This window comes from Sceloporus undulatus, chromosome 5 (assembly GCF_019175285.1).
Source record: "Sceloporus undulatus isolate JIND9_A2432 ecotype Alabama chromosome 5, SceUnd_v1.1, whole genome shotgun sequence".
NCBI classification, from domain to species: Eukaryota; Metazoa; Chordata; class Lepidosauria; order Squamata; family Phrynosomatidae; genus Sceloporus; species Sceloporus undulatus.
Window position 1 is genome coordinate 167884480 of NC_056526.1, and position 10695 is coordinate 167895174.

General features: G+C 38.8%; 1 protein-coding gene across 1 annotated transcript; it reads left to right on the plus strand.

Annotated features, from left to right (window-relative positions):
* The first annotated feature begins 510 nt into the window (after nt 1-510).
* INTS12 (integrator complex subunit 12) lies at nt 511-10695 on the plus strand. The gene is made up of 6 exons (XM_042469360.1): nt 511-690; nt 3085-3237; nt 5622-5809; nt 6178-6335; nt 7705-7859; nt 10003-10695. Exons 1-6 carry the CDS (start codon nt 535-537, stop codon nt 10579-10581), a joined length of 1389 nt encoding a protein of 462 aa, XP_042325294.1. The 5' UTR covers nt 511-534; the 3' UTR covers nt 10582-10695.

The window sequence follows — 10695 nt, forward strand, 5'->3', positions numbered from 1 at the left end:
TCTCTGAAATATAGCAGCTGGCAGTCTCCCATCCAAGTACTCACCAGGATTGACCCTTTTTAGCTTTTTAGGCTGCATCTGCATTGAAGAAATATTCCATGTTGACACCACTTTAACTGTCATGGCTCCATGCTGTTTAATTCTGGTTGTTCTAGTGTGTTGTGGCACCAAAGCTCTCTGACAGGGAAATCTGAACGTCTCACAAAACTAGTTTCCAGCATTCCGTAGCATTGAGCCATGACAGTTAAAGTGGTGTCAACCTGGATTATATCTGCAGTGCGGATACAGCCTCAGTCTCTGCTCTTACTTGAATCAGATATGTGTTTTTGTGGGATTGTGCCAGAATGGGATACAGGAGCCTTGCAACCTGTGATTCTATGATTTTATGATTGTAATTCAGTCATAGACAACTGGTCGCCTCCCAAGTATTGACAGAGTGCATCTCTTTGTGTACAGTACATATCTACAGTAGCCAATTGTGGGGGGAATCTGCCTTTTCATTATATCTTTTTTTTTTCATTTAAAGATGCTACTATGGCTGCTTCTATGAACTTGGAACTTGACCCCATCTTCTTGAAAGCTTTGGGTTTTCTGCATTCCAAAAGCAAAGACTCTGCTGAAAAACTCAAAGCACTGCTTGATGAATCTTTGTCTAGAGGGATAGATTCAAGCTATCGCCCATCACAGAAGGTACTTCCTTTAATAAATAAAATCTGTAAGATATTTTGTACTCTCTCTCTCTCTCTCTCTCTCTCTCTCTGTATACACACACACACACACCCTAAAACTGAGGTTTGTTTGTCATAATTTTTTTTAGAAACAAATTTTAGAACAGTAAGCATTTGTTTACATTTCTCTCTCTACATTTACAGCCTCATTCAGAGCATGTTTGCTTAGAATTAAGTTACTTAAGTAACTTCAGTGGAGTAACTTTCTCATGCTTACAGCTGAAGCCTTAGAATTCTATTCTGAATAATTGGAGTCTGTAAAATAGAGGTTGGCAAGCACTAGTCTGTGAGCAGTGTGTGTCCCAAGAAGGCAACTGAGAAAAAAGTAGTGGTACTATGTGCCATATCCCTTTAAAATAAAATACAGGAAAGGTGTTGTTGAATGACTTTCCAGCCACCAGAAATCTGGCATTCTGGAAGTCAAGTTTAATATTGCTGCTGGTGTGCATGTGCGCCTGCCTTTACGCTGCCTGTTACGGTAACTTATGGCAGCCCCATAGATTTCATAGGGTTTTCTTAGACAAGGAACACTCAGATATTTTGCCAGTTCTTTCCTCTGAAATATACCCTACAGTGCCTTGTTTCATTGGTGGTCTCCCATGCAAGTGCTAACTGGGGCTGATCCTTCTTAGCTTCTAAGATCAGACAGGATCTCATGCCTTTAGAATATTTAGGCTTCTCACATCTTAATTTAGAACAAGGTTAGAGACCTGTAACCTTCTTGAAGTTGGACTACAGCTTCCATCATCATTGGCCATCAGTGGGGCTGATAGGAGCTGAGATTTCAAACAAGATGTGACGAGGGACACACACACAAACTTCCCATTTTTGATTTGGAGACAAACATCTCTGATATCTTTCAACATTTTCCATTACTGAAGGGTGCATTTACAAAGGAACTACAAAATTATTGTTTCAATGCAAAATAAAACAATTCTTCCTCACAAAAAGACTGTTTTCCATACAAAGCTATTCAAAACTGTATGGTTACCTGTCCAAGCAATTTTCAACCTATGGATTAAGATTCAGTTTGTTTGCCTCTCATCCAGTCCACAACAGCAGACACTGGTTTAGCACCAAGACAGTTTCCTTGGAATCGTATGGAGAGATAGAGTTTCATGTTATCAGCATACTGGTAGCACCGTATCACAAAACTCTGGAGAACCTCTCCCAGTGGTTTCACATGAATTACCACAGCTCCCTTGTTACAACAGCTTCACTGGCTGTTGGTCTGTTTCTGGGCACAATTCAGAGTGCTGGTTTTGACCTTTAAGACCCTCATGTCTCAGGTCTAGGTTATTTGAAAGACCTTATTCTCCCTTACAAACCTGCCTGTGCTCTGAGATCTGTTTGGAAGGCCCTTCTCTCTGTCCCACCATCCTCACAGGTACATCTGCTGGCAACATGGAACAGGGTCTTTTCAGTGGCTACCCCCAGGATCTGGCGCTCCCTTTCACGATAAGTTAGACTGGCACCCTCCCCACTATCTTTTCACAGACAAGTAAAGACTTTTGTGTTCTTACAGGAATTCGATGAACAATGATATATGACTCATCTTACACAATGCACTGGATATTCCTAATCAATGTGCCTGTGTGTGTTTATTTTAATATGTGCTTTAATCTGGTTTTAATTTTTTATGATCGTTTAGTTGTTTTAAATCCATTTTTCCAAAATGGAATAAAACATTGCTCCCAGATTTGAAGGCTAATTGTACACTAATTGTAGACTTCCCTAATGTGTATAATGCATCTCACATCCTCATTTTCTTTGTGTTAACTTGTGAGAACTTTGTCCTAAAAATATAGCTTATAAATACTCTGAAAAAAGAAATATAGATCCTTAAACAAAGTGATAGGAAGTTAATCCTGTTATTAGTGTCTCATCCAGGAGTGCACAATGTTTCTCTCATTTGCAGCATCTGGACTGTAGCAGGATTGCCAGTAATTTCAGTAGATATGCAGATACCACTTTCACTGTCTTCTATAAGAAGCATATTTAGGAATGGGTGGCAAGTGGCCTACACCAGTACTACTCAGATTAGTAGCCCATGGACTGGTGCCAGTCCCTGCTGAGTTTCCAGGAAAGAAAGAAACAATTATACCAGTGGTCTCAAATGTGGCATTGGTCCCTGACAATGGCGGGGGAAATTATTGCCAGTCCCCCATTTCAGATAACTTGAGACACACCGACCTATATTGTTCTCACAGTGGATCTTGCCTCTCCTTCCTTTGTTTAGTCATATGAGAGGATTACATTTTAAGTTATGTGTTGTTTATTTAATTTTATGTTCTCAGAAATAGCATCAGTCTCCAGCATTACATTTAATGTAACATTTTTGTTCTACTTTACTCAGGAAGTAGATCAACCTAAAGTATCTATTGCAAAACCAATTTCTGTTAAACAAGACATTAAGGCTTCTTCAAGCCTCCCTACAGGTGGCAATAATGGCAAACCCACTGTGGCCGAAAAGGTGAAAAAGGAAGTGGAAAAGCGATCTGCTGATAAAGTAAGTTTCATTGTTAGACTGAAATCATTATTAGAGGGATTTGAAAGGTATTGTTTCTTTCTTGAGTGGCGTTAATCCATAACTACCAATGCATTTTGCTTTGCTAGCTATGTTTTTACCATATGTTACTTAGTTAATTGCTGTTTGCTTTCAAAACTATGAGCTGCACACTTTCTTCTCTGCACAGGCCATATAGTTCAAAGGGTTCCCTTTTCCTGTACATGTTACTTAGATCCTTCTCAGTGCTGTGTGCTTATAAGGAAGCATGTTAATTCTGCTTAGTCTTTGTTTATTTCATCTCCCTTTTCAATTTCATTTTACTCACCATTTTTTTAAAAACTACTTGGTTGCATGGCTTCTACTTAATGCAAAGCTCTAATTGAATCCTTCTCTTGTTGGAATGGAAGAGTGATAGGCCTGGAAGCCCTTGTTCAAATCTTAGTTCAGTCAGTGAAGTCACATGGGTGACCTTAGATTGCAATGAGAAATGTGGACCAAAGGCAACAGAATTTTCACCTCTCCCAATCCTCTCCTCTTGCCAAAATGTGGTGAAAGCCCTGCATGATTTGGGTCCAGACTGTCTGAATAACTCTGAGGAAAAGCAGGCAGTGCACCAGGAGCTTCCAAAGTGGGCCGCTGCCACATCCCAATCCAGCCGCCACCAGGAGCAGGATTATTCCAGCTCCTTTATGATCCGGTCCAAAGGACCAGATTGCAGCACCAGAGCAGCTTCCAGCTGCTTTGGGCGTGTGTTTAAACGCAATGCCCTCAATGTGCCTGGAAGCTGCTGTTTTTGGCCTATGCATTTCGGGCCTGTTTCTCCCTGTGTATCCCACCCAGGTTTTAAGGTCTTTGGGAGGAGGCTTTCTCTAGGTTCCACCACTATGATAAGCATATCTGAGAGCCTTTTCAACGGCTGCTATGGAACCTCTAAGAAGTTTGGTTGACATTCCTTTTTTTCTGCTAGCAAACAAAGGAGTCAAACAGATGTGCCAAAAGAAGCGGTTTCAGGCTGCTTGGGGTGTGTGGCATTTAGATGGCACACGCCTCCAAAGCAGCCAGAAACCGCACCATGGCTGCTCTAACAGAGGAAGAACTGGACTGAAAAGAAGCAGAAATAATCTGCTCTAACCCAGAAGGTGCGTACGGTCAACCCTACATATAAACGCCCCGATGTGAGACCAAAGGGGCATTCCATCCTAATCCTAACCCTAAAGTTGCTTATAAATACACCAGTGCAGGTGCGCATTTAAAAAGAACAGAGCTGCATCTTTAAGCGGTGAGGATGGCAATGCAAAAAAAGGGAAAGTGTAACATCTCCAACAGCTATAAGTACAACATACACAAACCAAAAAGTCCAAGACGGGGCATGGGGTGAGTGGGGTGAAGGAGCGTGTGAGAGGGACATGGTTGTGGATTACCAGTGTTTTACTGGGCACATTTTTGCTCCGAGACTCATGTAAGTTGCTGACTCTCCTTTCAACCTTAAACAAACCATTACCTCTCAACCTTTGTAGTGTGGCTATTAATACTGTTCTGCTTTACATACAAGTGTAACAGAAAAGTATGCATAGTTCTTATAAAAACAAAATACTTTGAATATGTCAGGAAACATATTTTGTTATTATTAACTAAGTGTGGTACAGTATTGCTTAACACATCTGAAAACTTGTTGATACATTTAGTACTGAAAATTATTTTACAAGTTACAGTTGCAAAACATGAATAATACATGTAGTCTTTGGAACTTAAGCTCCATAATGGGCACAGATCAGGTTAATATTAAACATTAAACAAATTGGAATTTGCTAGAAGAAAACCATTGCATTGCATCTTTCAGATGCAGTAAACAAAAAACCAAATTGTTGAGATTTTAATTTATCGATGCATTTTTGTTCTCATCAGAATGATAATAAATTGATTTCCCATTATTTCTGAACTATAATATTCATAACCTTTACATTCTGCTTAATTAGATATATTGAGATTATTGAGTACAGTGGTACCTCGGGTTACGAAATTAATTCGTTCCGCCGCCGCTTTCGTAACCCGAAAAGCCTTCGCAAGCCGAAAACCCATAGGCGCTAATGGGGAAAAGCCGCGATTTCGTGTGAAATAGCGCCGAAAAGCACCAAAATTTTCTTCGTAACCCGAAATAACCTTCGTAACCCGGAACAGTTATTTCCTATGGGATTTTTTCGTATCCCGGAAATTTCGTAACGTGGGTATTTCGTATCCCGGGGTACCACTGTATAATAACATTCATTAATAACATTTTAGTTTGCATGGTAGTATTTGTTGTCTTTCATTTCTAAACTTCTTTCCTATTTACATTCTCAAAGCTTCAACATCTTCACCATCAATCTGTTCATATCATTTAATAGATAAAACTGGAAATAAGTGAAGGAGTTGACATTCCAAAGAAACCAAGACTAGAAAAGCCAGATACTCGTTCTTCTCCAATCACGGTGCAGACGAGTAAAGATTTGGCCATGGCAGACCTGTCTAGTTTTGAAGAAACCAGTGCTGATGATTTTGCCATGGAGATGGGTCTGGCTTGTGTTGTTTGCCGGTGAGTTGTATAAAATGTTGTTTCTGCAACAGTGTTGACAACTAGCAGCTGATCATTTGTTGCCCCTTCTAAACATTAGTGGATTGTTATCCCTTAGATTTATTTCTTGGAAACATGCTCACATTACATCACAACATTTTTCTGTAGATTTCAGACATTCTTGTAAATTTCTTATAATTGTGTTAGCTTTGAAGGTTTTGCTCCAGGCCGTCACATGGATAGGCTCTGTAAAGACAAACTTGTAATGGTCTAAACTTTGCCTGTTGTCTAAACTTCCAATGGTCTAAACATGTATAGACAAACTGGCTATGGTCTAAGCTATTTCAAGAAGTTATACTGATTTGGGATAAAAACAATTTGCTTCACAGACAAATGACTGTTACTTCGGGGAATCCATTAGTTGAGTGTCAAGAATGTCATAATCTGTACCACCAAGATTGCCACAAGCCTCAAGTAACAGACAAGGAGATGAATGATCCTCGCCTGGTGTGGTATTGTGCTCGATGTACCAGGCAAATGAAAAAAAATGGTAAGTTTTCTGCAATCATTCCTGGATTAAGAGAAATATAATTAGATCTAACTAAGAAAAGAATTGAGATACAATGTGGTGTAGTGGTTTGAGCACTGAACTATGACTCTGGAGATCAGGGTTCGATTCCCTGCTCAACCATGGAAATCCACTAGGTGATGAGCAAGTCACACACGCTCAGCCACAGAAAACCTTTTGATAGATCCACCTTAGGGCCACCATATCTAGTTTAATAAATATCAATCTAGATTAATATCACTGATTTAATAAATATATGATCAGTTAAATCCCCTCCTCTGTGGACAAAAGTCATGAACCAATTGTTTTCTCAATAAGGGAGTGACATATTGAGCCAGAGTGAGCATCTTTAACTCACATAAAAGATGAGATTTCTCTTGCATCTCTTTTGTCTTGGGCACATGTCTTTATTTTTATTTGATCTGTTTGTTGATTTCCCAATGGAAGGATTTGCAGTTCTTGTAATACCAAAATTTGGTTAGTAGAAACCTATGCAAGGCCTTAAAAATATGATGAAAGAATAATTCAAAGCATAGTTTTATTGTTGCATTTCCCATTTAAAATTGTACAACTTAACTTAGATGATAATGTGTGGTAAAACATCTCTTTTGACAGAAATACAAAAAAACTAATGTTTTCCCATAGATTGTACTGCCATCAATGTAATATTTTTGTAACATCCACTATTTTAAATGCTTACTTTATAAACTAATAGTTTATTCTCATTTGTTGTATTTGTTTTCCACATTAGGAATCAATTCTTGCTACATGATTACTTTTTCTGTCAATATGACAATAAATATTTAACAGAATTCACTTTTTCGAAAATTCCTGTTTCAAGTATCCATTGACTAAAAATTTCTACCTATCTCACTTGTTCTTTCCCTTTCTTTAGCAGTCTGTTTTCATCAGACTTAAACTCCCAATGCAATAATTGCCATGCAGATTCAAATTTCACACATATCCTTATTTTGACTTCTGTCATATTGACTCTTTCTGAATCTAATTTCTATGTGCTACTTGGGTCCAAAACACTGCAGAAATAATCCAGTTTGAGACCACTTTAACTGCCCTGGCTCAATGCTAGGGAATTATGGGAACAGTAGCTTTCATAAACATTTAGCTTTTTCTGTCTGACAGCTCTGGTGCCACATTAGACTACAATTCCCAGGAATCCCTAGCACTGACCCAAGGCAGTTAAAGTCTCAAAATGGATTATTTCTGCCGTGTGCTTTGGATCTTACTTACAGGTTCAGCAGATAGCCTTAGCTTTGATATTGCTAAGATTTTTAGTTTTGATTTAATTTCTTTTTAAATGTTAATATGGGAGTATGTATGTAATTCACACAGGCTCAGAAAACACAGAAGCCTTCCCAGAAACCAGCCCCTGCTGTAGTTTCGGTAGCTCCAGTTGTGAAAGATCCACTCATAAAGAAACCAGAAATTAAGCAAAAGTTGGAGACTACACCAGCCTTCCTAGCATTTAAGAGGACAGAGGTCAAGGTGCTGTACATAAAATGTTCTGTGGAAATTTTTTTGTCATTGTTGTTGTATTTTACTGCAAAAGTAAAATCCAAAATTAATACACTTTTATTCCATACTTAGTTTTCTGTCTTGCATATCTTGGTTACGTACTAGTCCTCGGTAAAACATTTTATTGTAGAAAAATATTGTTCAAAATGCACTAAAATGGTTTGAACTGTTGGCTGGTTTTCTAGTAATTTGTCATAAATAATCTGCATTCTTTCTAGCAACAGATAAAGTGTAATAATAATTTCATGTCTATAAGGTTTTGAATGTTCCTTCCATTGACTCAAAACAATGAAATATCTGGTAAGTACTTATATTGAGATTTTTAACCAACTCTGTCTTGGATTGGTATAGGAATAACAATTAAAAGTTGTTTTAAAGAACATAAATAATTAGTTTCTTCTTTGTTTTCTGCTTAAAACTAGGTTAGCTAATAAAATAATTCATAAGATTATTATTTCGTTTTCTTTTCTTTTTATATCCTGCCTTTCACCCAAGCAGGATTCAAGGCCACTCATAACATGAATTAAAGCAATGTACAGGAATTACACCAGATTAGTGTAATGGTTTGAACATTGAACTACAGTTCTGGAGACCAGAGTTCAAATCCTTTCTCAGCCATGGAAATTCACTGGTTGACCTTGGACAAGTCACACTCGCTCATCCTTAGAGGAAGACAAAAGCAAGCCCCTTCTGAACAAATACTGCCAAGAAAACCTCATGCTAGATTTGCCTTAGTGTTGGCATAAATTGGAAATGACTTGAAAGCACACAACAAACAGGAATTAAAACCTGATCAAAGAGTTAACAACATTTAGAGCCAGAGTGCTATAAGGATATGACTAGGACTCGGGGAAACCAAAATTCTGATCACCACTTGGCCATGGAAATCCACCAGGTGGCTTTATGCAATTCACACTCTCTCAGCCTCAGGATAACACAATGACAAACTCGCTTTGAATCAATCTTGACAAGTAAATACCATGAGAAGTTGGAAGAGTTGGAAGAGACTACAAGGGCCATCCAGTCCAACCCCCTACCTTGCAGGAAATTAAATCAAAGCATCCACATTGACAGATGGCCATCCAGCCTCTGCTTAAAGACCTCTAAGGAAGGAGACTCCTAATGTCCAAAGGAGTGTGTTCCACTGTCGAACAGTCCTTACTGTCTGGAAGTTCCTCCTAATGTTGAGGTGGAATCTCTTTTCCTGTAGCTTGCATCCATTGTTCCAAGCCCTGTTTTCTGGAACAGCAGAAAGCAAGCGTGCTTCCTCCTCAATATGACATGCCTTCAACAGGGCTATCATATCACCCCTTAACCTTCTCTTCTCCAGGCTAAACATCCACAGCTCCCTAAGTCATTCCTCATAGGGCATGGTTTCCAGACCCTTCATCATTTTAGTCGCCCTTCTTTGGACATGCTTCAGTTTCTCAACATCCTTTTTGAATTGTGGTGCCCAGAACTGGACAAAATATTCCAGGTGGGATCTGACCAAAGCAGAATAGAGTGGCACTATTGCTTCCTTTGATCTAGACACCTTAGGATTGCCATATGTCAGAAACAACTTGAAGGTACACAACAATGCCATATGCTGCCATATTAAAATGTCAGTACTTTAATACAATGTATTATTTATTTTTATTTTGTTTAATTTATATTTTTTTCTCCCAACATGAAACCCAAAACAGTGTAAATTGTTCCTTACTGTCTATTGAACAAGCATCAATGGCTAAGGAATACATTGTTAACATGTCATAGTACATAAAATATGGGCTATGGAAACCATTCCTTTTTTAAAAAATTGTCACAGATGGTTGTGATTTCAGTGAAAAGGATCTGTTCTTAGAATTCATCTAGTAAGCTGAATGTGAACATGAGATTATACCTTCTTACATTTATTTAGTTCTTAGGAAAGAAGAAAAATTGTTATTGCCTTACCTGTGAATTAAAAGATACACCAGGATATTTTTTTTAAATCAGGGTAACTTGAGATAAAATAATAATTTTTACTAAGGTAAGAATGTGAAACACATGGCCAGCCCATTATTCATGCTGCTTTATGTCTAAGCAAGGACTAGTTGTGACTAATGTAAGGCTTGTCTCTGTTTTATTTTAGACTTCAGCTACTATATCTGGTAACTCAAGCGGTGCCAATGTCTCTTCTTCCTCAACAAGTGGCCTTACAGGATGGGCAGCTTTTGCAGCAAAAACTTCCTCTGCAGGTCCATCAACAGCCAAGCTGGGATCTACAACCCAGAGCACCAGTGGCAAGCCTGCTGCAGTCTCAAGTAATCAGAAGCCTGTAGGTTTGTCAGGGCTGGCAACTGCTAAGGCAGGGCTAGGGTCAAAAATAGCATCTCCTAATAGCAGCACAAGCCCTGTCCAGGTGAAGCCCCTGCCACCTCTCACACTGGGGAAAACTGGTCTTTGTCGTTCAATAAGCAGTGACAATGTAAGCAAAGTCGGGCTTCCTAGTCCAAGCAGTTCAGCCCCAGGTAGCAGCCAAGCTGCAGGTGGAAATGGAAGTGGTGGAGCAGGAGGCAGTGGTGGGAGTAGCAGCAGCAAATCAAGTGCAGAATCTGGTAATCAGTCACCGTCTCTGAAAGGTCCTACTTCTCAAGAATCACAGCTTAATGCTATGAAAAGATTACAGATGGTCAAAAAGAAAGCAGCGCAAAAGAAGTTAAAGAAGTAATACAGATAAGATGACATAACAGAACTATTTAACAAACTCTTCTGTCTTTGAAGCACAAAATGTCTTTAAACTCTAGCCTCAGTTGGAAAAAAGTAATAAATTCAATTAACAACA